We start from the raw sequence: 26,938 nt of genomic DNA, 5'->3' as shown, positions 1-26,938 counted from the left end.
TGCTTGCGTGTCTACTTACTCGGCACTGGTAACTACAAAACCGTGCCTCTGCGTACTCTTTACTCCCCCCTGCTTGTACCTTCTCTTCCGAAAGAAGTCCGCCAAAAAATCGGACCACAGCTTGGCATCGACATCGATGAGATAGAGCACAACATGCTCGACGGTGACGCCGAAGAGGACGACAATGACACTGATGCCTTTCAAGATGATATCGCTCATGAAAATGCAGCCCCCAGGAATGTTGATGGCGACGATGGCCATGATGGGAATGAGAACGTTGATGCAGATGCGGACCACAATAAGGACGACGCAGACTTCGAGGCTGATGTGAACGACGTGGCGGACATTAATGTGGACGGATCAGTCGTCACAGAGAAAGACCTCTACACGGCGGGAAGGTTTTGGAATTTTGTAGACTCCTCGCTCGCAGGCGCGCGCAAGGCTGCGAAGGAACAAGCGATGGAAGACAAGGGTCTAGCGTATGAGAAAGCATATAGCGAGTAAGTTTCTTGTTACCGGGTGTTGCGCCTTGTTGCTGATTATCACAAAGCATCCTTGTGCAGTACCTACAGCAGGATCTTTCTGATTTTCCTGGAAATACCAAAGTCCCAACGCTCCTCTCCACCAACCGCCCCCAGTGGCAATTGACCATTCAGAACCAACTCCTTTGGAGCCATGCGTAACGCTCGTTTATACTCTGCCTTGACACCATAGTAATCATGCCTGTACATACTATCTACCAGTAATCTAATATTTTGTGTGGCTCGTTCCATTTATTGTGCACTCTTTCAGTGTGAGGATGGTGTGCGGGTGTCATCTAAGTATATTATATCTGAGAATTCAATCATATCAAGGTATTGAGCATATCTATATACAACATATGAAAGCTACCCTGTGTGACAGGTACGAACGAGATGTCTGTGCTAGATGTGGTATAAGATATATTCAGCACTTGTCATTTCCTATATAGACTAAAGCTCGGGTAACTAATATATTTTGAGTGTCTTGGTGATGTGTCTCAGTGGTCGTTAGTATATTTCTCAAGCCCGGCACATTCTCTCTTCACTAGGACTATAATATATTTATCTCCAATAAGTGGTGCGAAAGTGATGTGACTAAGGTCGTGGAAATATGCGCTACAGCTTACTATTTTTGGGACTGTATAATAGATTTTCGGCAGCAAGTAGTGTATATCCCTGGGAATGTAACCAGAGAGCCTCCAACCAGAATCTACGAAGGTGAGCAAAGACCTGTGGTTAGATCTTTCAGTCGTTGAGAGTTGCCGTCGGTGGGTCTGAGAAAGTATCCAATTTGGTTGGTCAATCAGAATGAACAGGAGTTATTATAATTTGCGAGCCGAGGCAGAGTCGGGTCCGGGGAGAATATGTCCAGCGGAGTTTGAATACAACTACATATATAAGTACTGTCGACGCCCGTATATCGCATAAATCGGCGCAACCCTTTCCTCTAATTGGATGGTTTAGACAGGTTGAGCTAAAGATAGGTGGATCATTTCAGACGTGTCATTCTATTAAATGCAAAAGAATATCACGCTTGACACGATCCACCGCAGGCTAGGCTCCATTCACCTTGCTGTGAGTTCGAGATGTGACAAACTTGGCGTACACAGTGGCACGTCACTTTTTCCGGTATCTATTCTTGTTCATTCACGCGTAAGCCCCAAGTATAAAAATATAAATCACTGCTGATCTCCTCTCATTCTACTAGACTTCATATGTTATTGGCATATGTCGCTTTTCATTTGCCTGACGTCTGTCGTAGTGACATGATAAACAGTTTATTATAGCTTATGTTGTGAATTTGTACGCTTTGTATCCCGATGCATGCATTGCCTCTTCCCTCAGTTGCGTGGGCAGTAAGCCGGATTGCTATCAATATTCTTGCAAACATCTTTGACATTGAGAGTTCCTGCTAGCAATCATTCAGTGTCAATATTCAATTATGACGTCGAGCTTCACTTTAATGGTTTTTGTAGGATTTGGACTTGCGAAACTGCTCTATAGGTACGTCCCTAGTACCTGCATTTGATGATCTAACTACTGACTATAGTTGCAACAGTTTCTACTATCTCATGCAGAAGATCCTCAGACAACACTGACGTACCTCAACAAATACCCGAAGGCCTTTTGGTCCCACTATCACCAGTAAACCATATGCACGGTGGTTGGATGGGTGATTTCAGTCATATATCTTTGAAAACGTCTCACTGACGTGAACAGGTAGGATATCAGTTAGCCCGACTATACGTGAAAGTTAACGTTCACCTTGTTTCCCTTAGAATCGACATGCTCCTCAACCGATTGGATAGCATCAACGCTGGTGCCGTCACGTTGTAAGCCTACATCTAACTGTCTACCTTGCATGACTCGGAGACTTATCGTCTGTAGATGTTGCGCCATTCTGGCGGTCACCATTCTAAGCGGACGTCGAAGATAGTCCACCGCCAAAGCTAACTCCAATGAGTTTCTCGGTCACCAAATGATCTAGTGTTCATTATTTTTGTCCAAGTCCAAAGCGCACGTCTGTCTGATCTATTTTCCATCCTTGACTCCTAGCTGATACTCTGAGCAGTCCAAGTGATATCGTTTTTAGCATCGTGCGTATCGTGACTTTATCACAGACCAGGTTAAACGCCCACAAAAGACCTGAAACGGCCAAGCAGACCGTTCTAGTCAATGATGTTGTGCTTTCACCAATGTCGAACTTTTCGACATTCAAAATATTACACCACAAGCCTTCGTACTGCGACCAATTCTTATTTATGATCGTTTGGGACTCGAGTCATGCGTTTCAGCTACCGGTTGAGAGAATTGTGACGAATATTCATGGCGATACTGGAGAGGTGAGTCCGCACTGACGGCCCAGTATGGGATGGACACACTGTACTCGATTCATTGCTTACCGCCAGTGATTTTTCAATGTTCATCATTAGTGCAAGGCAACACTGTAGATTAAGCCTGCACTAATCGAATAATTGATTATCTGTTCGTGGACGACAGGATTTTGGGCTGTGCACCCGGGGTAGTGATTGTTCTATTACGGGCGTGCTACTACATTGATGATGTGGCTTGGAGTGCCACGCTGGACGTTCGAGATAAAGCGCTGGCTTCAGAGGAATACCTGCCTTGAATGAAATATGACGCCTAATCCGTGATAGTGAACACACGAGCTGCAAAATAGTCATGTTATATCAACTGGACTGGGTACGAGATGCGCGATACGATAGAACGGGGGGTCAATGACGACAGGAACTAGAAGCACACTAATCCTGTGCATCATCAGGTCCCACGTTCCGATGCTTGCGCCGCCTAGGGATCAAAATTCAGGACATGTTCATAGAGCAAGGAAGCTGCGTACATGATGCTACCAATACGCGGGAATTTCCACCGCTTGGAGTCTACAGATGCTGCAGACCTATTGAACATAGGAAAGCGCTTCCAAAACGACTTTGGAGGTGAGGCTAGGACCGGAGTAGAAGCTGAAGCAAGAGGTATTTGAGGACGAGAGGAGCCTTGAGGGAAAAAATATGGGGAAGGGGATGCAGTTGTACCGCGCGAGTTGATGGTTTCTGGAAGCACTTGGATTCTGTCAGAAAGCTCGACTGCAAGAGAGGAGCCGGCTGGAGTAGTAATTTCATGATTGGAATGACTTTGAGGGGGCAGAGATGGGGAAGGTGAGCTAGCAGCATCACGCGAGCCTACAAGTTCTGTCATGAACTCGGTTCCATGCAGTAGCTCGTCCGAGGCTGGTGTTGAAAGAGAATCGGAGCTTGCTAACGGCTTCAATAAAACTTGCATCAGATGTACTGCTGTGTAGGCAAAACACAAATTTATTACCTGGTTAATGTAGCTCGCGATGTTGGATGCTGGGGAAACGAATGAGGGCGACACCGCATTCGTCATGATGGTGGATTCCTGTGATATGTCCCACAAAAATATGATGTTCTGCACATCCCCGGTGGCGACAAGCTGGCCGTCAGGCGAGAAGGCTACTGTGGCTACCTCAGAGGCATGCTGGAGTACACGACCAAAAGGTTTTCGGGTAGAGATGCTCCACAGCCTGGCAGTGTGATCCCTGGACGCACTGGCTATCAATTCACCATCAGGTGAGATGGCCAACAAGTTAATGTGGTCGGAATGTGCACGCAGTGGGGATCCAAGCTGGGCACCAGTCGGTGCACTCCAGAAGTAGATCTGGCCATCACGACAGGCAGAAATGATACGACGACTGTCTGGAGACCAGACTACCGAGCCCACTATTGCGCCATGGGAAAGTGGTTGTGTTTGTTGCTTGCCGGTCCCTGCGTTCCAGATACGAACCGTCTGATCAAATGACCCGCTCGCAATCTTGGTTCCATTGGGAGAATAGGCCACTGTCACTACAACGCCCTGATGATCATCGATGTCGAATACAAGTTCCCATGTCTCTACATCCCAGATCTTTAGTGTGCCGTCGGACGATGTGGAGGCGAGTCTTTTCTCATCAGGTGAGAACCGTACGCAAGTGACCCAGTCTGTGTGATGCGACAGACATCTGATAATCTCCTTCGTATCTGCATCCCATATGATGATCTTGCCATCTTCCGCCCCACTCACAATTCTCCTTTCATCTATTGATACAGCCAGTGCATAAGTTTTACTAGCGTGCCCCTCCAACGAGTGTTCCTGTTCTCCTGTTTCCACGTCCCAAATCCGAACCGTCTTGTCGTTGGATGTGCTTATGACTTTGAGTTTGTTCCTGTTTTTTGAGAACAACACTTCCTGTACCCAGCCAGTGTGGCCTCTGAGCGATCCGATTGGGGATAGGGATGATTCCATGTGATCGTTGCCAGTGTGGATGAGGATATGTGGGTTGTGGGTTAGATCAGTTGAGACAAAGTAGATCAGCGTTACTAGGCGAAAGCAATCAGATAGTAGTGCATAGAAAGTTTAAGGACCGATAAGGATCGAGCCGAAAGAGCAGGCGGCGCTCATTGCACATACTTAGAGCGCCTATGGTGTCAAATAAATGTGTGATCAACGGTTGTGTGTGTCGTGCATCGCCTGTATCGGGTTACCATCAGAAAGTACAGGGACATCGACGATTCAACTTGCATAACAGGGTACACCTTTCTAGTCCGGGCCCGGGATAGCTCTTGCACCAACGGCTTCCGACACACTTGATAGTCTCTCACAAGTGTGCTCTGCAGCATGTCTTAAATGAAGCGTCAACCAGAGTGTTCAAACTGATGAGAAATTGACGCACACTGGCAGCAACCACGCACTGCTTCTCGCAGCACCAACTAATGTTTATGCCTTCCATGATGTGCCGAAGGAGAGGCTAATAAAGAGAGAGAGCGGGATGATCAACCGGGTAGCTGTCGTCCGAGTCAATGACGGTAGGAAAATCCAAATGATTGCACCGACACGCTAAGTATCATGTATCAATCTATCAGACGAACCAAAGTAATAGTCAGAGCAGGACGCGATGCACGTGACCGCGTTTGATGAGCTTAGCGTTCGTCGAGCCGTCTCGTTGGGCCATCGTTGCTCAAAATGAGTACAGTACTGTTTAGAAGTAGACCCCTTCGCCGACATGGGCATCATTCAGAGTCATTCACGGACCCCGCTTCTTACCAGTCTTATTGTTGTATGTCCATCATCGACTCTGAATTCAGAATAGTGAAAGTAGCTTAGCCTGAGTGTACACGTGAGGTAGCCTATTATACCACTTTCATCCCGGTGACATGGCATTTCTTCTATCCGCGTCTCCTTCAGTTATAGTTATCCCTCCCGGTAGTCGTGGAATGGTGGATCGAAGTGTGCGACTGCGTTCCTGGCGGGGTCGTGCGGGTGCCCGATATTTATGGGAGATCAGCCGGTACTTACTTGACTAAGTCACCTTCACCCAGTTTCTCTCCAAAGATCGACTTCAAAGCGTCTTCCTCTCGACTAATCATCTTATCGCCACTTCGACTATTCACACTCTCCACGCACTCAGATCTGCATTCTATACAAGGTCAACGTGCGGAGATTCAGAACAGCGAATATGAACACCCACATGAGATGGACGGGCCGCTCGCGTATATAAGAGAAAACCTAGGATGCGAACAACACTAGTGCTGAGCGGGGCCCGCGACAGTCCGAGTCACAGCCGTGCCGAACAGCAAGAGAAGCCACGAAGAAAAAAATACCCGACTTAAGTGCTTAGTAGGCTAGTTCCATAATCTTTCGACGCGAACAGACCTCATGACGTGGAAGGCGGCGACTCGATAGTTATTTCTGTCAATGGATTTAATTGCCCTGAATGTGAGTCATGCGTTGTAAACAGCATATTTCAAGGGGTAGTCGGTATAAGCGATACCTGCATGGTATTAGATCATGGGAAATGGCCTTGTATCAGTGGTTGAGCGTCGATGCTGGTCGGAAGCTGGGACTTGGAAATCATCATTTGATCCAGCCAGATAAGATCTTTCTAAAAATATAATCGAGTTAGAATGGGCATCATATAAGTGACAAGTCTAGCCGGAACTCAGCTGAATCACCGTCTGATCAGAAAAACACTAAATGAGGTTACTTTCAAAAATACGATCAAGTCAGAATGTGTATTATAAGTCTAACCGGAACTTAGCTGAATCACCGTTTGATCCAGCGAAACTAGGATTACTTTCAAAAATATAATCAAGTTAGAATATGCATCACAGACGGTGGTCCGCCGATTCCTTGCGTGGATTAAGTTTGAAGATCAAATAAGAAACGACCAAAATACGGACGCACCACCTTGAACTGCCTATGTCAACCGACAGCGGTGTCCGATCCCATGACATATGATCATAGTTCATTGTCAAAAGAGGATTTACAGATTTGACCAAGGAACTAAGAAGTATCTGAGAAGAGACATCTTGACGTTCGTTGCTTGAATCCGTGTTCGAGGCAGCAGAATCCGCGATTGAAACCATCGGGTTCCATTTCACATCGAATGTGCAACTAGCTATAACAGTCCGTTAGACAAGTCAGGAACAATACGACCACAATAGACTCCACGGTCGGGCCGAACATTTGAATGAAGAAGGAAAACGACAACAAGAGTCTCGGAAGTTGCCGCGGAGCCTGGTGTGTTGCGTCTCGAACAACGTACCACGCCACACGAGAAATTCGAAAGTCGTCGAAAGGACGGCTTGATGAAAGGAAAGGAATCTGATAAAAGGGACATTTATATGTCCTAACAAACACATCGGACGAGTCATAATTGAATATCCTGTCGGAGCTGAGATCATATATGAAATCAGGGAGGATAATGGCAGGGAGGACATCAGCAGTGAAAACCGAGCTATTATTGTAAGCGATAAGTCTGAGTCGACTAGTTGTAGCAGGGTAGTGTACTTACCTTCTGCACCTCGGAATCCAAGCGCTAAGCCGCGGGAGAATCCTGAGAATCTGATGTAACACGGCGTGGGGGATCTACATACTAAGTTCGTGTAACTAGCCCTAGCTTGGCGAGCTCCAAGTCCGACCAGAACAAGTATGGCCTTCGACTGGTGTTGTACTGTTCTAGAACTGGACTTTAGTTTCCGCACTTCGAAGTCCTAGCCGCGGATATTCTATTATCCCAAACACATCTTGCCGCACCATATACGCCAGGGCGCCTTCTAACCCCCAGACCTTCGATTATCACGTGAAAAACCGGGGGAGATCTTATCGTAAAAAGTTCAAGTAATGGTCTCGCCATGAACGGTATACGCACTACTACGGTGTGGCGCAAATCAGGAATCACGTAGACATGAGTATTTGGTTATCCCTTATATAGCGATGGAAATGGACATTAACATTGAATATTTGGGTGATCGAATCTAGAACGGTACGTACGTATACACATTTGCATCCGTGGCGCAGTGCCGTGTAAATCTTGTAAGAAGTGGGCATGGTGGCGGCTGCAAATCCACGAAAGACGCCGAGCGGGAGTGCCACAAAGTGGGGGATCTGCGGTGCGAGTCTGATCATGACGAGATGCGCGGGGTGAGGATGTCGAGAAGGAGTAAACTGGAAGAACTCACTATTTGGTATGATCCATCTTTACAATCCAGGTGTCCATCCATTAGTGCGTTCGAAATCGAACTGTCAGTAGAAGTGTCGGAGTGAGGCACTTGGTAGATAGCGATACTATTTTGAGAGACTGCGCTTTCCAAACTGATGAGTCATGCCTACGCCACCCGACAGCTTGAAGATATGAATGAGGACTAGACTAGACTAGGGTGGCGATTGTGAACGACATTGTCAGGTGATGAATGATTAATGAGAAGTGACGGGCGAGGGAATTAGAAGACGAACATGGGCTAGTCTAGAGAAGAATGCGAAGAATTATTATAGGTATCGTTTCCGATTGTCCTACGTACACGTGAACGGATCGTTCGTAGAGTGACTGGAAAGACGGGTTTGCCGACTTGGAAGGCCGTGTACGACAGGATGTAGGGCATAATGTTCCAAAGACGTGCCCGACACCGAGTGCGTGGGGGCGCGGAAATGAAAGTTAATGAAGCGTTACCTACAGAGGGGCTTATCTCCCCGTGTAGGGTCGGTGGAGATGCAGCTGGTGTGAAGTGTTCTATAGTTGGCTTGAGATATCATGGAAGAAGCGTGGCGCAGACCATCGCGTATGTTGAGGGGGCGGGATGCCGAAGTGACGCGAAGGCGTATCATGGCGACGCGGCACCTGTCACGTGAGCTAAGAGATTCAGACTTGAAGCGGGAATGGAAAGGTTAAAATTTTAGAGGGAGTGTATGAATTGATGATGCGCGCACGGGGAAGTATGCAAGTATTTAAAGATGGGCGCACCATGGGCGGGGATGGACGGCGAACACGAGAAGGACTTCCTTGAAATAGTAGGGAGCGGTGCTAAAGAAGAAGTCGCGGAGGATGGTAGTCAGGAACGAGCAGTATGACCATGCGGTATTCGCAAAAAATTAAGGTGTGACGAAAGAGTTGGAGCGAACATGGTGATATCTCGGGAGAGGTTAGACAAGACGGATCAAATTTAGTGGGAGAAGGCATCAGAGTCGTCAGCGAATTGAAGTCTGGATACGAGGAATATGTTTTATTGCACAGATTCTCTAGTGAATTGAGGACCGGGGGCTGTGATTCACGCATGTGCACTCGAAGAGGTTGACCGGTTAGTCATCGAATCGATGGCCGGACCCGCGGAAACAAAATTAGGGCGGACGAGCTATGATTGGGTGGCGGTACATTATCAAGTACTTACGGGAGTGAATAAGTTAAATAAGGAGCGGCCATGTGTTGGCTTTTCATTTCCTTGTCGACATCGTCTCGTTCTCGTTCGAAGCATTCAGGCCATTGTTACAATGCGTGTGCTGCAACTCGTTTACTGAACGATCAACGATACACGAGTGATCATATCTCGACGGCGCAACTCTGTGATTGGGCCCGGTGATTCGCAGAACCCGGTAACTTTGCATACAACAAACGCACGCTAGGGGAGCTTACTAGGAACCTCAACCATCTTCCAGGACGACCAAGGGTGGATTTACTCTGGATCTTAATCCCAAGACAAACGTCTTATCCCGACTACCCTACTAAAGCTATCAGCATCTTTCACGACCAAGACACGATATACGAATCCGATTTGCGTTTAACTCTATTAATCCAAGACATTAATTCAGTCGGCATGTCTAACCGCCGGACGCCAGCTGATGTCCATCAAACTCAACCCGCAATTCCTACCTCCGGATGTAAGTCCCACTATACTATCCACTATTAGCCTTTATTCAATTTCTATTTCTCTTTACCTGAATAGCGAGCGAACAACTACAAGATAACCAGCCTCGCGCTCAAGGACATTCCCTTTCTTCTTCTTCTGCTTCTTTCCACCAATCCACTTCCGTACCACCAACTACAGCTGACCAGCAGTGGTTTCCAGCATCTCAGCAGATGATCGTCACCAGCTCTTCCTTCTATGACCCTACTCAGGCCTCAGGCTTTACAGCCCAGCAGCCTTCCATGAACGTCTGGAATACCCAATTCACAGGTCCGGGTGCCGAATACTTTCACCGACAACACCCGACATACCAGCAACCGTATGACACCTTCGAAGGAGCAGAGACAAGCCAGTATTCATTTGCTCAAAACCAAGTTAGAGAGCAGCAGCAGCCTGAGCAGCATTCACAACAGCGCCGCCTTATACCCCCACGGCACTCGGCACATGGTGGTTCCCGGACTTCTGGGTACTATAGGCAGAGGAGCGCTGAAGGCCAGGTGAGTCTTTGAATCCCCCTATCACGTGATCGAAGCGACTCTCGAGGTGCTCTTGGAATTTCCCTTACGTTTTCCGTTCATTGATCCCCTTTATCTTCACTTTCTTCATTCCATATTTCTTTTGTCTTTCTCCTTCCTCTCTCTGATGCACCCTTTCCAGCAACACGCAGGTCAATACTCACAGCTCCCTTCCGTTTCTCCCAATCCTCCTTCAACCCATCCTTCACCTCCTCAGCCCTCTCAACAGCCAACAGGCCAAGCCCTCGCTGCACAGCGTACAACTGAATTAATCACAGGTCAATTCCTGCCAGCGCAAGCCGAACAGCAGTACCCGGCTCAGCAGCCCCAGCCCCATTTCTCGCCCCCTCCTACCCAGTCCCAATTCCAGATCCAACAAACCCAGTTCCCGCCTACTCCACAGTTTTCCCAGAGTCAGCCTCAGGCTAGGCAGCAGAGTCAGTTTTCACAATCCCACCATCCTCGTGTCCCATCGCAATCGCACCCTCACGCTACAACGCAATCGCATACTCACGTCCCATCGCAATCTCGTGCCCACCCTCATGTTCAGTCGCATACCCAACCGCAACCTCAGATTCACGCCCCTCCGAATCCACCCCGACAGTCTCAACACTATTCGGGACCATCAGATTCCTATTACCTTCAGAGCGATATGTATTATGCAATCAATACGCAAGGGAATCAGAGTGCGCCTAGCCTTGTGAGTCTCTTTCTGCCTGTTTTGGACTTGGATTTTTGGATGGTGGCGTACCCAAACATGTGTCAGTGGGTACTGCCCCTATGCCTTGCTCTTTTTTGGGGGTCGGTTTAGACAAAATGGCGTTCATATACGCGACCGTGTATGGATGCTCCCCCTATACTTTGTGCCTGGTTGTCGTTAGTCTCTTTCCTTATTCTTCGATGATGTCTTGTTCGGTTCCATTTTTTACCCGGTCAAGCCGGTTCATTTTTTTCAGATACCGTTGGACGCCATAGGCATATGCGCCAATGTATGGGTACTATACTTTGTGCCTCGTTACCTTCTGTTTCTGAGTTCAACAGCATACGTGGACATGCATGCAGCATATATGCGTCCATATCCGCTTTATACCTCTCCGATTTTCATCTTTTGTCTCGATTCGCGCTTACGATGAATCGTTTCATGCCATCCTCCCATTGTTCTACTTCGCGGCACCATCCGACACGGGACATTCTTACTTCCTTGATCATGCCCGACTTGCTATCGACGTTTGAATCGTTGACTGATTGACAGCACTCGCACACGCAGAGTACTGCCAGTCTTGTGGGTGTCTTTAACGCTTCGTATTTATGCGCCCGTGCAGGGATGTTATTTCTTTCACTGCGCTGCGCGCTTTTTGTTATACTTCGTGCCTCGTTTTTCTTCTTTTTTTTCATGGCGCTGGTCTGTTTATGATGTGCCAGTATTGGGTGCTATCTGCGCCTTCCGCTATGCTCCGCTCCTCATCATTCTCATCTTTGATCTTGAATCGCGCTGACGATTAATTATTTCACGCTACCCCGTCCTGTTCTCTTCCGCGGAACCATCTCATTCTTATCAACTTCCTCGATCACACCCAACTTGCGATCACTGCTTGATTGACAGCGCTCGACCCACGCGCATTCGACGTCTCCCCACTCGCCTTTTGCAACGTTTGGGCCTCATACGCCACCTGGAAATTCGCACACGCCTCCTAGTGATAGTGGTGAGTGTGGTTTTTCCTCTTGTTTTGGTTTGTTTTGGTTTGTTGTGTTCTTTTCTTTTGCTTTCATTTTCCATAACGTTCTCTCGATTATCAATCATGGCGCAGGGTCAATTTGCACCGAACACGTGGTGCCATGCTTATTGGCTGCGTAAACGACACTGGAAGCTCTTGACAAATTGTCGTTGAGGGACCAGGTTGTTTCTGATCGAATGTTCTCTCAACTTTATTTTGAAGCGGGGTCAATGCTTAGGGTTATACTATGTTACGTTGTCGGACTTCGTGAACCCCTTCGGGATGCAATGAGTGCTTGCCCAGCACAAGCCTCACCTTCTCGTTTACTGGAATTTGCGCACGACATAGGATGAAGTGCTGGTCATAATGATCTGGCATCTTATATGTAACTGCGCTGACGGCATCGATCACCTCGTGTCAAAATTAGCGCTCCGGCACAGTCGATTCATTGTACCCGAAAATCATCTCTCTACTTCTATATTGTACCATCTTTTTGCTACCATATGTTGCGGGGTTCCGTGTCTTCTAGCCTGCATCATACTAACATTTATCTTTTCTTGTCTACCTCCGACACAAACAGGCCCCATGCTTGGACTCCCGCGCTCACACGACTCTGTCTCTCCGGCCTCGTACGCAAGCCACCCTACGTCCTCCTCATTCGACGATTCGTCTTCGGGGCATCTAGCCTCGTCTGTGAGCTCGGGTAACGTGCACATGACTTCACAGGGCATGGGCCATGCTGCAACTTCGTCGATCTCGACTGTCACCCCTGGGTCGCCGCCAATGGTCGCAGCCCCACAGCAACAGCAACAGCAACAGCAACGTGCGCAGATACGTCAACGCCCGATTATGCCTATCACTGCGACAGCGACAGCGCCTCAGGCAGGTCCTGCACGGCCTCCAATTGTACCGAAGCCGCCCGCTCCTCGCCCTGCAACAAACCGAAGGGCTCGTGCTCCAAAGCGACCAAGGCCATCAACATCCCAGGGCGGTGAGGGTAGGGGTGGGGACAGTGATGATGATAGTGATGACGATGATGTGGTAGAATGGGCTGGACCATCTGTGCCTCCACAAGGCGCGGCTACAGGGGTGGGTCAACGCAAGTGAGTGACCTCGTACGCTTGTTAAATCGGGAATAGTGTGCTGATCGGGCTGTGTTTTTTTACGTTTTTCTCTTTTTCTGTTTCCTCGCTTGCTTTCCGTAATCGTGTTTCTGCAAATGGTTTGGTTTGCTGAACCTTACGTGGTCACTAAACTCATCTGTGTTGGCGCAACGGCCCTGTCCTGATATCGTGCATGCTCGATACTGCTGGCATCATTGGCGACTACTCTGGTTATGTCAATTGTTGGCCCCGATAACAACCAACTCGATTAACATTGGATCCGACTCTATGTTTCTGTCTGGTGACTGTTTAACGGTGTTACTGCGGCCCAAACAACCGAACTAACCTGGACGTGTGTATGACCTTGATGGCACGCATGATCTTGTATGCTGGACGGAACTTTGTTTTCTCGCTGCGCTCCATCCTTATGTGCTGGTTCTGGTTGCGGTGCTGTTTTTGTTTGTCACACAATTTCCGCTGACGTCGCGCTACCTGCACATTGACACCTGTCAACTGCGTTAAATCTGCTCCTTCTGCTTACTCAAAAATTGTTGGTTTGTGATCGTGACACTATCATTTTTTCATTCCGGTCTGCGATGCGCGCTGGTCGGATATGCTTTAACTTGTGCACTTCCATGTTTATTCGTTCTTCCTCATTTTGTTGCCTTTTTCATCGGTGTTCCTACCCTTGGCGCGGATGGCTATGTTCTGTGTTGATAAATCTTTCATCTTTCCATTCCAACCTTCTGCTGCGGCTGATTTCACTTGGCGCAATGTTTGACTTGGCCCTTTGATCTGCGATCGTTGCGGATATCCTACTGTTAAAACTTCTACACAACCTTGTTCAATTGACATGTAACTCGGACCGGCTATCGCTGCTGTGCCTACTCCCGACTCCGGCTGTATTTTCTGTCTTTCCGCTCCGGCTACACCTGTTACCGACGCTAAACTCTGTCGCCGACTCGACGTCGCCGCACCTTCTTGCGCTGGCCTTGACTTGCTCTAATTCTGTGCTTCTCAATTTCATCATTCTACCGGTTTGACAACCCCCGTTTCTGCGACTCGGCTATATCCACGTTCTACACGCTATACGAACGTTCTACACGCCTTCGTCGCCTGCCTGTACGGTGTCTTTGGACGTATCACCTCGTGAAAATACACGCATCGACAATGATGATGGTTTTGCTTGCCTAATCGACCTGCTTCCCGTCCGGCGCTTGTGCCTTGCCCCACATGTTTCATCTTTTCGGTTCGGCGATACTTTCTCCGCTAACCACTGCTACGTATCATCTACCTCATCTACCCGACTTTGCGCTCTCACGGATGCCACTGCAGAACTGGAGCGTGTACACATTGTAAACGTCTGAAGGTACGTTATCGATCTCTTTGCACTTCCATTCCATATATTATGATGTTATGATTGATTGCTTACCAAATCCACGTTCTCCTATTTACCATGAATTGATCTTTGCAATCTACGACACGATGCATTTCGTCATGAATTCATGACGCCTCCGGCCTACTCTGCTCCGAACATGCATTGGTGTCTCATCTGCCTCGACGAAAACTCGTGCCCTCACTTTCGGACCTCCTTTTGGACCACCGCTTCTCCTTACTGGGGCTGTTACGGGTCCTTCACACGGCATCATTATTGCTGTTACAACTGAAATCTGTTAACCTCCGGCGATGGCTCGTAATTCTTCACACCTGCGGACTTCCATCCACATCTTCTGATATTACACACGTTATATTCGCTGCTCGGTCCTCCACTCGGCACGACTCGAATGTGTGAATGTACCCCGCACATTTATGCGCGCCGCGTTGCCGGGTCCTGATCACTTTGATTGTCGGAATTTAACTTCCCGAAATGACCGTACTCCTGGCCTGGCATGGATGTCATGTGATTACCACTGACTTCGATTGAATGATCCGCACATATTCGTTCGATCTGTTTGCACTGGTCTCCGGTTGACGTTACAGATGAAATGCGACTTTCCGGATGGAGCTAGTACTTGTAAACGTTGTGCAACCGGAGGACACCCTTGCATCGTAGAAGGTCGTAAACCGAGGACAGCGCCAAAGTAAGTCCCTAACTCATTCACCTGATTCCAAAGCGACGATCATCCTTTATTTATGTCGTAACTTCTCGTTCTTTATTTGGAACCGGTGCATGCCTTTGTACCGACTATATTTTTTACGCTTGTCTTGCCATTGGCTAGCCTTCTTGCTAAGTCAAATGGGATATGACAGCCCTGAACTCCAGCATGGAGATCTGGGCCGACTTGGAAAAATCTTCTTCATTTTCGGACATTTCATATCGCCATTTTCTTCACACTTTCCGTTTCCGTTATCCTCTATTCGTCGTTCATGCTGCGAATTAAGCACAAATCGTGCCAGTCTTGCATCCGGGTTGTGTTTCATCGCATTCTCCTGTTTCCTATTTAAACCTGGTTGCTTTTTGGTCATCAGTCATTCCCACTGTTTTCTCTCTGTTGACTGTTCTTCGTATGCCCCGTTCGCGATCTTCATCTATTGATTCATCATCGTCGTCTTCATCTTGTGATACTGTTTCATCCGCGATGTCACAATACTCATACAATTGTCCCCGTGTTAGCAAACGAGAGTACCTCTTGGCTCAGATCCGTCACAAGGATCAGATCATAGAGTCTCTGTTGAAGCAGGTGGGTCGTTCGTCATGCTATTTCGATACGTTCCTTCACCGACGACCTCTGTCGAGCAGTTGCACAACCCTTACCTTGCGACACCACTTTCGGTTGCATCCTACAAAGCAGCTACATCACCATCTGACAGTGACAACATGAATGTTGTTGACTGGCTTGATCGTCTGCAGGCCAGTCTCAAGCAACCAGGAATGGCCTCGCCTACCGACCCTGACTTCCTTCGCAACTTGCGCAACCCCTCTGCAGTTACTGTGGATGATTCTGAGGATGACGATCCCGACGCTCAAGAGGGTCCCGTCGAAGAGGAGGACGTCGAGAAAGTCAGGAACTCGCTCCCTGATGCTGCTGTGCCTATTGGGCTGCTCGCAAACTTGTCTTTAGACAAGGATAAAGATAAGGGTAAAGGTAGAGGTCGCCAAGGTGGTAACACTGGTGCAGGTGGAACTAACACGAAACCCGAGGACGACGACGACAATGTGGTAAGTAATTGCTGTTCTCGTGATGCTGGTCCCGTGTTTATGACGGTAATTACTTGTAGGGTGTGGCCAATAAGGAGTACTTCTTACCTGGTAAGATGCCATCGTGGAACGACAATACATGCTGTTTCTAATAACTTAGTAGGTCCAGCCTCGAACCTGAATATCCGCAAAAACTTGGTGGAACAGCACACACCGGAAATAATTCTCCACGGACTTGTGAATAACACTGACGTCGAAAAGCTTTTCGATATGTAAGTTCACACAGTTCGTTCTTTACCTTCCTTCTTCTGACGCATGTCCGTCAACACAGATTCTGGAAGCAAATCAATGTAAGTGTATGCTTCCAAAGCTAGGAGGATGCTGCGACTTATCTAACTTACAGCCATTCATTGGCCTCCTCGATCCCACGTTACATACATCTCAATCCATCTTCCAAAGGTGCCCCTTCTTGTTCACCGTTAGTACGTGATCATTCTCTTCACATGCTTTGATAAATGCCTGATTTGAGATGCACAGTCTGCGCTATTTCTTCCCGTTATTACAAGGAAAAGTCCGAGATCTACCCTGTTGCTATGCACTTTGCAAAGCACTCCGCAGCTAACGCGCTAATCGACGGCTGGAAATCTGTCGAGCTATGCCAAGCTTACATTCTCATGAGCATTTATGCTGTCCCAGCTCGCAAGTGGGAGGAAGACAGAAGCTGGTTGTACACAGGACTTGCCGCGCGGTATGCAATTACACCTTTTCTTTCGTTTCTAGAGCTTATCGTTGTCACTCTAGGATTGCTACAGACTTGAATTTGCATCAGGTCTCTACGACACAGCCCCAGACGGAGCGGCAGGAACGAGAGATGTTGAATCGCGCTCGCGTGTGGATGATATGTTTTAACATCGATAGGTCGACTGCTACGCAGTTTGGCAAGCCATCGACGATCAAGGAGGATTATATCACTCGTCATTCCGCGGACTGGTACAAACAATCTCGTTTCAAAGATAAGGTGTGTTCCAATATATGGTCTCGTTTCGAGGTGCTGATCAGTCGTACTGAAGTTTGATATCCACCTCTGCGCTTATTCAACGCTTCTTCGCATCGTGGGCCGGTTCCATGACGACATTTTCTCAGACCCCAACTCGCCAACCGGTTTAAACAAGGTTTGCGCCCTTCATTGACGTCTACTTCGTGACTAAACCGGCCTTGCAGGGTATAAACTTCCTTCAGGTTACGTTAGAACACGATCGTCATCTTACAAACTATTTTGAGGAATGGACTAGACGCTTTAATGAGGAATCTGACCCTGGAGGTACGATTTAATTCCAGAATATAGTCAAACACGTGCTCATCCATGTGCCTTAGATCCTGGGAGCGTATTCCGCTGCACTCTGCTACCCTTGTAAGTTCTGTGTGTTTCAATCTGCTGCGAGACAAGCTGATGTGCTTCTAGCTTGGTCAGCTATTCGCGTCTTGTCATGTACTCTTTCGGATTTCAACACGCCTTCCAACGCGGCATGGAGGCGAGTGACAACGTCTTTCTTGATAAGGTCAGTACTGTTATGGCCCATATCTCAAGTCATCTTACCGAACTTCATGCAGTGTTTCGAGTCCGCAAAGGTCGTCATTAAGCAAATGATCGAGGTGCTGGCACCTAGCGGTCTTATGCGCGCTGCCCCTGATGGTAAGATATTATTCTAATCGGTGACGTTCTTGGTCTCATGATACTCCAAGGCCACTTTGTCTTTGCGTCTTTCGCCTCTGCATTCATGCTCAAGGTAAAGACTTACATATCCAATGTGGCGCCGTTCTTACCTTGTAACTTAGCTTCTGCGTCCTGAGTTTGCTCAACTGTTGACCCGTCAGATGGAGGATGAGATCTTCGAACTCATTGGTCGCCTGATCACGACGCTTCAAGATGTTGCCATTGATGAACGTCACACACCACGCCTATATGCTCGATTCCTCGCCAGCCTTCTTACGAGACATAGGAAAGGTGGAGGCGCTGTTGGTGGGCGTCTTCAACACGTTCCACCTCAAAGTCAAGTTTCTCATCAACCTGAACCTCGTAACTTCGCCTCGCAATCTTCGTTGTCATCTTCAGGAGCAAGATACTCTGGTGGACCAGCGTCAGGCATGTCGCAGCAAGGACGCGACCATGATTCCATGCAGATGACTCTCAACCGAGGCACTTCGAGCTCTTCATCCCAGACATCCACACCTCCTTCTGTGACTCCCGCGATATATTCCGAGGCTGCCCACTCCCGCACCCAGTCGAACCATGGAGCTGTAGATAGTGATATGGATGTTGGGATGGCAGATGTGCTTTCAGAGAGCGGGACATTGGCAGCTATGCATGTACTCAATGATGCTTGGTGGAGTACCATGATGATGCCAGGGTATGTTCTGTGTCTGTTATTCTCTGCGGCGTTACTGATCGATTTCAAAGGTTCTCCTGGCCAGAAGGACCACACTTGAACGGCGTCGCAGAAGTTTACAATCAAGGAATACCAGGCATCCACACAGGTTTTGGAGGGTATACAGCCGAACCACAGCTAGCAATGTAACTTCTTTGTCCGCAAGACATTCGGTGATATAACATCACCAAGGCTTAGAAATTTCTCGGGTGTTCTTTGGTTTCATACAGCGCTAAGTACTGTATCCATGATCTTGCCTTCACTACCGTACACTGTATACTTAGTCATCCATGTTTTCTGTTTCAGAATCTTACGCACCTAGACAACATCATATCTCATTATCTTGACTCGAGCTCTAACGATGCTTCGAAATATTATCCCCCAAGTTTTGCAGTGTTTCTCGCGCATAGCGCGCTCGACAACTTGAATGTTCATGACTGATGCTGGCCATCACATCAGGATGTTCGAACCATGGCAATGTTACAATCAGAAGCACGTATGGAAGGGGTAGAAGTCGGTGAGCGCAGCATACCCGAGGCCTGGGCTCTAGACCAATGTCGCTTGCCAGTGACACTCGCCACAATCGGCAAAGTGCATCACGGAACTAAACTAGTCCTTACGAATATTTGAAGAGGCCTGGACTAGGAACGGGCCAGGGACTCGTTATTGGATTCAAAGACTCATATTGGCCATGGATCATGCCTAGGAGCGGGGAAGGGTAATAGTCAGGAAAGTATACGTATGACCGTAAAATAAGAGAGCTCACCTCAAGGCTCAGTCTTGGATCAAAAGACTGAGGGAGATTATTCGACGGGGAGAGGAATTAATACGCTGATTGAAACGGGGAATCCAAGGTAAACGTGTATGAGGCGTGGAATGAGAGGTGATTGCGTATGTAAAAAAATGGACGAGTACGTACGAGAGTGATGTCAAGAGTCATATCTTAACACTAGCACCTTGATAATTAATATGGACTGCTCTTCAGATGGGATTCTTATCCTCCTCCTCTGGGCCCTGATGCGGCCTCGAGCCTCCGGAATGTGAATTTGGCTGAAGGGAGGAATCTTTACATCCGACTGATAATTCGAAATCAATTCTGTTCTAAACGTCAATGCCCTCAATCGAACTTGTGTCGTGTTGAAAGTCATGGACTGCCTTGAAAGATGAAGGAAAACGTACATTGTACAATCCGGGATCCCTTGTCCATGTTGACCCACATATTCATTCATTCTGCCCAACGCGACCTCGACGTGAGGCAGGGACATTGTCAGTAACTCCGCCTCAAACAATATATTCTCTTTCTCGATCCATCCCAGGCTCTCGGTGCTGAACAGCTAATCAGCCCAATTATATTATATGCATGCTCACATTCGCACCTGGGCCCAGAGACTTGGCCGTGTCGACAGCAGGAAATGCCAGCGTTGTTCAATTCCGCCTTTCTGTTGCCCGTGCTCGAGGGGCCCCATTATCTCAATGGTATTGTCGGTGTCATTCCTAAGAATATCTACATCCAGGACTGCAAGGGTAATGAAGAAACTCTCATCATCCAACTGGGTAATTGAGTTGAGTCGATGACACATGTAGTGGCGAGCGGCCTTAGGTCTTGGGGCTGAATCGTGGATGCATCAACTTGCGTTCGCATTGCGAACTAGATATAACAACCCTGGAAACCAATCGCGCTCGACCTTTTGCTGCGAGAGTTTTGGTAGTCCAAAGGCGGCAAAGGCCCATGAGTCATGGTCCATGGTGCAATCTGGCATTGGCCAGAGCCCAGTAGGTTGCAGGTACACCAATGACGCCCCAAGATACTGTCTGTAGAGAATAGACTCCACTTGGCCGTCAGTCGTGATATCAGAGCCTCAGCCACAGTAATAGGAAGTAGTTCCAGCTCTTTGCTAACAAGCCGCTTCGCTAGAATTTAGAAACTGTCGATTCTCGCAACGGGCATAGTGCTAGTGATGCGTGAGAATTTACCATTTGGATTGTTCCAAAATTTTGTCAAATTCAACAACCCATCTTCATTCCACATTACATTGTCTGCCTAGGGAGAAACTACCATATAAACATGTTCAGAGCTTGATGATCGATTCTCCGGTTGAAGTCACCAATACCAGTGCACGTCCAAAAATATTCCATAAGCCAGCACCTACTAGGTCCTGGCATGAGATCTAGAGACTTGATTCCGCTTGGAATATCGGCCAGCAGCTTCAGCCTAAGGATCAAGGGGATGTATGTACATACCTCACAGTGCATTATTCTGCAAAAGGGCGCTAACTAATTGGCAGAGACAATCATCATGATGGTAGTAACACTCGAATTGCATCTTGGTATATCACGTCCTGCATGATACACGATCTTCGTGGGATATTGATAACCAGGGCGTGACTCGCTTAGCCTTTCGTATTCTACCAAGGCGACGGGCAATAGGGCTAGCTCGTTGCACCACTGCAATCACTCCGCTGTCACATTGCATTTGATGACATGTAACATGTTCCTTGATGCTCATGACCGTGACGTCGCTAACAGTGCATGCACACACCTCCCCAGCTCGTATCAACATATTTCACTCACTCCTCCATCTCTACTCCCCGAACTGGCATCCATAGATTGAGTATTGACATGGTCTTCGTGCATTCATTCGGTTTGCGTCGGACCTTGGTCTGTCGAACTTCGTGCACTTTACCCGCGAAATTATGTTGCGCACCCTCGTCCCACGGCTGTACTCTCCAACCGTGTTCAATTATGCAGCAATCTAGTTCCTATTCGCGAATCGCATGTCATGATAATATTCACATACGCAGGCGATTCAGTGCGGCTGTTGAATCGCAATGATTTTTGCGCCTTGGACGGTTACTTCAGTTCGATGCTGCCCGTGGCGAAATGGAAATTCATGGCGCCAGCCGCCATGGACGAGATATCTAGCCATTCCAACTGAAGTTGGGCGCTTTAATATCCTGTCGTTGAGCTCCCTTGAAGTGGCACAGTTGCACTTCGCGCATTGCGCCGTTCCTGGAAACCATGGAGATAGTGCATGACGCATCTTTCCTACCCCGTTTGGAAAACTTCGCAGCCTCATCTTGTCAGTCCCACGGATCATGAACCTTCTTCGTGGACCTGACGAGGATGCGAACAACGGGCAGTTACTAACTTATGGAAGCTTGCCATGCCAATCAGTCACCTTCAAAATAACCCGTCAGATATAACTCACATTCGACTCGACCGGTGGGCGTCTTCGATCTTTGATGATACACAGGCTTGATCCATGCTGTTCACTGGAACGTTGCCCTGTTCTCGAGATACCCATTTACGTATCTCCGATGAGTTCAAACATTTCCGTTTTTACTTCGCGCGATTCGCCGGCTTATCACTTCGGCAATGATGATGTTTTCTTCGGCATATATCTCATCTTGAACCATCTTGCCATAACTCCCGAACATGGTGCCGATTTGGCACTTACGACTGCGAGGTTCCGAGCCGTTCGCTAGCGTCAGAGGCCTGCAAAGATGCTGGAATGTCACTGACCCGGATAGTTCCGGGCATGCTAGGGCTGGGTCTCCAGTCTCCAGGGGTAGGATAATGCTGATCCAGATCGTCCAAGCCTTGCCAAGGGCTAGGCTTAAGATGATCTGATGATCTTACGTGCAATCTATATCAGCTAGTATAATTCGTTGTCCGCTTGCTGTGAATTCAATTGATACATCTGTAGTAGTCGGACTTTATCTCTATTCAAAAGTCACAAAGTTTCAACCCTAATTGTCTCGCATTGAATTTTCGACAGGGCGACTAAACCTCCCGATACCAAACTGTGGGACCAGGACGCCCATAAACATCTGACTCGAACGTTGCGTTGTCCTAGATCAATCGCACAGCATGTACACTAGTCGTCGTATGGGTTGCGAAGTTTGGCTCTTTCCTTTCTTGCCCAAACATTTTGTGTCACCGCATTCACGCAGGCTAAATTATAAGTATCTTCAGGAGTCCGAGTCTAGAGACGGGCCGCTCGAGTTAATCAGCATAAATAAGTGTCAATAACCAAGAGGGGAATGCATGCTGATCTTTCAAGTAAGTCAGAGTCAGACGATTGAAGCGAGGGTAGTACGAGTCCTCGCAGACTTTCCATCGTTCTGTACAGTACTCCCAGAGTAAGATGGAAGAACATGTAAGATAGGTATTATTGCCGTCCTCGAGAGAAGCAGTGATACACGTGAGAAATGAGCGGGAAGTAAGTATTTGGCAGCGTATGAGCGGAACACCTGTGACGCGTCGTGTATAACCCATTTTAACTGGAGGAGGGAAAGGAAACATAAAGAAGAAGATATCTCACAAAAGATGGAAATATTGAGCATGAGGATGCCTCGAAAAGAGGCAAGTCATAATGAGGGCCACGAAGGCGATTGGTCATAGCTTAAGCTCAGTAAGAACTCTCCGGGCGAGCATTTGGTATTGCCAACCATCGCCACCAGCCCTTCGAAATTGTATGCCGTGGAGTGGCAGCCAAGGAACCTAGGGAAAGTCTGTCAGATGTTCGAGACGATGACGAGGAGGAATATTATACCTTAATAATGTTAATTTCGAAACGGACTGAAAGTGAACTAGCACCCATAGATTCGAATACTTCACGATCGACTTCACCGGTAGGAAAAGGTGCCGGCCGGGGAGTGTGCGGCTGTGGTGTAGCAGCAAAGTCGCGGGGTATGGGCGGTAAGACCTTGCCTTTTACCGGTGTTTGCGAGCGGAATGGATCACGCTGTTCCTCGTGGGGTGTTGCCGGCGCGAGCACATTGGCTTCCTGATGCCGAGAATTATCCGCTGTAATGGTGTGGGTATTAGAGGAGACATTGAAGAACGAAGACGATCCGCTGCTGGGGGTGGCACTTAATGCAGTCCCAATCGATGGCCTGTGAGGGAGCTCTTTCTCCAAAGGAGCCTCCTGTTCTTTTTCCTTCATACTCTCCCTCTCCCTCTCCCGCTCCTTAGACTTCATACCAAAAGACATCTTCGACGCTTTCTTCACAAGCGATCGAGGCGTAATTCCAGTTTCGTTGGAGCCACCAGAAGCAGTCCTCCGGTGATGACTAGAGCGTCCTTGGACCTGAGTTGATTCGGGGACAGATGAAATGTCGATGGAGGGTACATGGATGCACTCAAAACCACACCGTGTCTCTCGATATTGAACTTGCATTCGGTCCAGAACTTTCTTGATATCGGCCTTGAGCACTGATGGCGGTTTTGTAGAAGTGGTTGCAACACTGTCGCACATCTCAGCACTGTCCAAATAACCACGCGACTCGCGCTCACCTGAACAGTCCCTTAAGATGCACCGGCTTGAAGTCCTTATCGCTGTGGTGTCCACTCTGCTCATCCTTGAAGCCATCGTCCTGATCAACTCCCTCTTGCTCAACATTCTCCTCCACCTTCTCAGTTTGTCCAAAGCCACTCACGCCAGTTGGACGTCCGCTGCTCGTCCCATAACCAGTCGATGGCCGACGATGTCGTCCGATGGTGCCACCGATACTAGGGAGCAAAGATCCACCAGTGCTACTCCGGCGCTCGTGCCGAATCTGACGACCTTGGGGATCAAGAATGGTGGCAGCTCGCCTGTGCACGTTCCCAAGAGGCTGGCTCTGGCTAGCAGTAATAGGTTGAGGCGCAATGATGGAGGATCTGCGTACATCGACATCTGCGCCCCGCTTCCAAGACGATTCAGCAGGCTTCTCGCCATCATCTCCCGATGATCGCAATGGTACAGCGCCTAACATCGTCGTCCGCTTACCAATACTCCGTTTATTATCATCACCCTTCCCAACCAGAAGCGTGCCAAACCTGCGCACGAGCGTTGCGCCAGCTGATAACGGACCGTCATGTGTATGTGCACGATCCCCTCCGGACAGAACCTTATCCTGGTCCGTAAATTCGCCCTCCAGACCAGCCGATTGAGAGCCTTGCTCCTCGCCGTGCTCGTCCACACGACTTTCGCCACTAACAAACCCTCCACCCCATCCGCGGAGCGCAGTTGGTCGCTGGCTCATGCTGTGGCTGCGGCGGTGAGTGGACGCAGGTGGAGCACGCGGAAGTGCTGTCGCCGGCCCTGGCGTTGGCGGTTGGGAAATTTCGACACGCTTCGTGGCAGGTGGAGGTAGCCCCGAGTCACGCGCTCGCACTTGCCCATGGAATGCAGCAGAGGTCGGAGAAGCCGCTGCAGATGCTGCATCGTAGGACATGTCGGAGTAATGCGACGTCTCAGGCGCAGGAAGGCGCGGGAGAGGCATACCGTAGTCTGCTTTACCAGATGCAGAGGTGGCAGGCTGCTGTTGCTCCTTCTTGACAGGAGCAGGTTGAGTGAAGGTATTAGCCGGGTAGGGGGGTGGTGCAGAAGCGTCAGTGGCGGATGCATTGGCTGCAGTGGTCGATTGAACGGAAAGCTGGGAGCTGGCAAAGCGCCCGGGGCCATAGACACGTTCACGCTCTAACTTCTCGCGGGAAAGGTAATACATTGTGACCAGTGGATGGAATCCCTGCGTTGGGTCAAGGGGGTCGCGCATGCCATCGCCAACTGACAGAAGTGACTGAGAGGTGGGAGGCGAGTGAGAAGGAGTGGTGGGTGGCGATGAGGAAGGGGAGAACAGCTTCCGGCGATAAAAGTCGAACCCAGAAAAACGTTTTGACTTCTTTGAAGGACTCATTGTAGAATCATTCTTGTGCGCATTCGTGGCCGACCCATCGAAGGATATAGCAAGGGAGGAATTAGAAAACTCGAGACGGTTGTTTGCGCCGTTGCGACCACCGCGCTTGCGGTCCCAAGCCTGGACCGCGCGGATATAAGCGTCAGATTCGAGCACCTTTCGGAGGTTCCGTTCGATTTCCTCATCAGTCCCAAATTCGAAGCCTTTCATGCCTTTGATGACCTGTTTATCAAGGTCATCAGGTCGGAGCGGATCCCGGTGTATCATGTGCGAGTCAGGGGGACCACTGAACCCACGAATCATCCATGGATGCTCAAGTACCTCGGTCAGCGAGGCACGCATAGCGGGGTTAGTGACAAGCATTCGGGAGAGTAAGTGCTTGCACTCTAGAAAATTGATCAGTGAGTATCATGCTTCACAGCATAATTTGGACGCACCTGCACTTAACCACACAGGATACTCGACCAGCCCGCGCTTAATTTTGGCATGCAGTGCTGGCATGCTCTGATCGTCGAAAGGCACTTTGCCACATACGAGCACGTAGAGGACAACTCCAAAACTCCATACATCAACCTCCGGTCCAATGTAGACCTTCGCATTAAGGAGCTCGGGAGCTGCAAAGTATAGCGAACCACAAAAGGTCGACAGAGTGGAACAAGGGTCGTAGAGATTAGACAGGCCAAAGTCGATTATCTTGATGTTTCCTGTTTCAGATATGAGGATGTTCTCGATTTTGAGATCTGCAACATAGACAATGAGAATGTGAGACAATACAGATACAGCAACAACAGACCTCGATGGACCACATTGTTTCGATGACAGTAATCTAGCGCACTTCCTATCTGACGAGCGAACTTGCGAGCGACACGTTCCCGCAACCGACCGTGACTGATAATATAGTCGAGCATCTGGCCACCGTTCACATATTCGAATACCATGTAATAATGATGTTGATGGACGATCATCTCGCGCATGCCGCAGATGTACGGGTGATGAAGAAGCATAGAGAGAGCAGCTTCACGAAGAGTGCGTATCTCTTTCGAAGCATCTTTTGAGGCCTGCTTTGCGACTGCTTCTGGAGTTGCATTTGAACCATTTGGCTGGGAAGCTTGCGGATACACTCGAGGGAGGATTTTGACAGCGAGCTACGAACAAGAACCAGGTTGTTCGAAGATAATTCATGTTTGATATGAACGCAGCACACACCTTCTCTTCCGTGATATTATGAATAGCCAGCTTGACCTTCCCCATGCTACCAGCTCCAAGTGTCTTGGTCAAGGTGTAGTCACCAAGGATGCGGTGTGAGCTTCGACTCTGTTTGCTGGTTGAACCATCTCTGGTCTGACGGTGTTTTGAGTCTGTAGTCTGCTGTCTTTCGCGGTCTGAAGAACTTGACATCGGAGTTGTGGTACCAAATGCCTGCGGAGGCATTGATACTGGGCGGGGCCTGTGAGACGTAGCCTGCGACCTTGGAGAGGGTAAAGGGCGTGGAGTAGTAGTATTTTGTGTCGTGGTCGCCGTCGTGACGGTTGCTGTAGTTGTTGTTGACGGCGTTAAAGTATGTGACCTTGCTGGTGGAGGTGATGAA

General features: G+C 48.6%; 5 protein-coding genes across 5 annotated transcripts; 4 read left to right on the top strand and 1 right to left on the bottom strand.

Annotated features, from left to right (window-relative positions):
- On the top strand, positions 1 to 683 carry F5147DRAFT_588117 (uncharacterized protein; the record flags this gene model as incomplete). The annotated part of the gene is made up of 2 exons (XM_041432063.1): positions 1 to 500; positions 551 to 683. Coding segments are annotated over 2 exons (633 nt in total), but the record flags the coding sequence as incomplete, so codon positions are not given.
- An 852-nt stretch (positions 684 to 1,535) lies between these two features.
- On the top strand, positions 1,536 to 3,150 carry F5147DRAFT_658992 (uncharacterized protein; the record flags this gene model as incomplete). Its single annotated transcript, XM_041434530.1, has 9 exons — positions 1,536 to 1,595; positions 1,631 to 1,673; positions 1,808 to 1,876; positions 1,997 to 2,024; positions 2,300 to 2,353; positions 2,593 to 2,617; positions 2,642 to 2,863; positions 2,954 to 2,967; positions 3,021 to 3,150. The coding sequence occupies 9 exons, from the start codon at positions 1,536 to 1,538 to the stop codon at positions 3,148 to 3,150; spliced, it is 645 nt and encodes a 214-aa protein (XP_041285193.1).
- Positions 3,151 to 9,679: 6,529 nt separating this feature from the next.
- On the top strand, positions 9,680 to 13,106 carry F5147DRAFT_781355 (uncharacterized protein; the record flags this gene model as incomplete). Its single annotated transcript, XM_041442630.1, has 4 exons — positions 9,680 to 9,743; positions 9,809 to 10,266; positions 10,427 to 10,970; positions 12,580 to 13,106. The coding sequence occupies 4 exons, from the start codon at positions 9,680 to 9,682 to the stop codon at positions 13,104 to 13,106; spliced, it is 1,593 nt and encodes a 530-aa protein (XP_041285192.1).
- A 1,976-nt stretch (positions 13,107 to 15,082) lies between these two features.
- On the top strand, positions 15,083 to 18,817 carry F5147DRAFT_748536 (fungal-specific transcription factor domain-containing protein; the record flags this gene model as incomplete). Its single annotated transcript, XM_041440082.1, has 17 exons — positions 15,083 to 15,183; positions 15,717 to 15,783; positions 15,843 to 16,262; positions 16,322 to 16,352; positions 16,405 to 16,513; positions 16,573 to 16,591; positions 16,645 to 16,723; positions 16,779 to 16,989; positions 17,043 to 17,259; positions 17,312 to 17,413; positions 17,463 to 17,562; positions 17,616 to 17,652; positions 17,704 to 17,800; positions 17,853 to 17,934; positions 17,985 to 18,028; positions 18,078 to 18,649; positions 18,700 to 18,817. The coding sequence occupies 17 exons, from the start codon at positions 15,083 to 15,085 to the stop codon at positions 18,815 to 18,817; spliced, it is 2,406 nt and encodes an 801-aa protein (XP_041285191.1).
- Positions 18,818 to 23,065: 4,248 nt separating this feature from the next.
- F5147DRAFT_588139 (uncharacterized protein) lies at positions 23,066 to 26,781 on the bottom strand (the record flags this gene model as incomplete). Its single annotated transcript, XM_041432065.1, has 6 exons — positions 23,066 to 23,170; positions 23,223 to 23,916; positions 23,966 to 25,736; positions 25,788 to 26,090; positions 26,144 to 26,495; positions 26,557 to 26,781. The coding sequence occupies 6 exons, from the start codon at positions 26,779 to 26,781 to the stop codon at positions 23,066 to 23,068; spliced, it is 3,450 nt and encodes a 1,149-aa protein (XP_041285190.1).
- Between the last annotated feature and the right edge of the window lie 157 nt (positions 26,782 to 26,938).

This window comes from Suillus discolor, assembly GCF_016758755.1.
Source record: "Suillus discolor strain FC423 chromosome Unknown F5147scaffold_133, whole genome shotgun sequence".
Taxonomy (NCBI): domain Eukaryota; kingdom Fungi; phylum Basidiomycota; class Agaricomycetes; order Boletales; family Suillaceae; genus Suillus; species Suillus discolor.
Note: the sequence above shows the minus strand (reverse complement) of the source record. Positions and strands in the feature narration are given on the sequence as shown.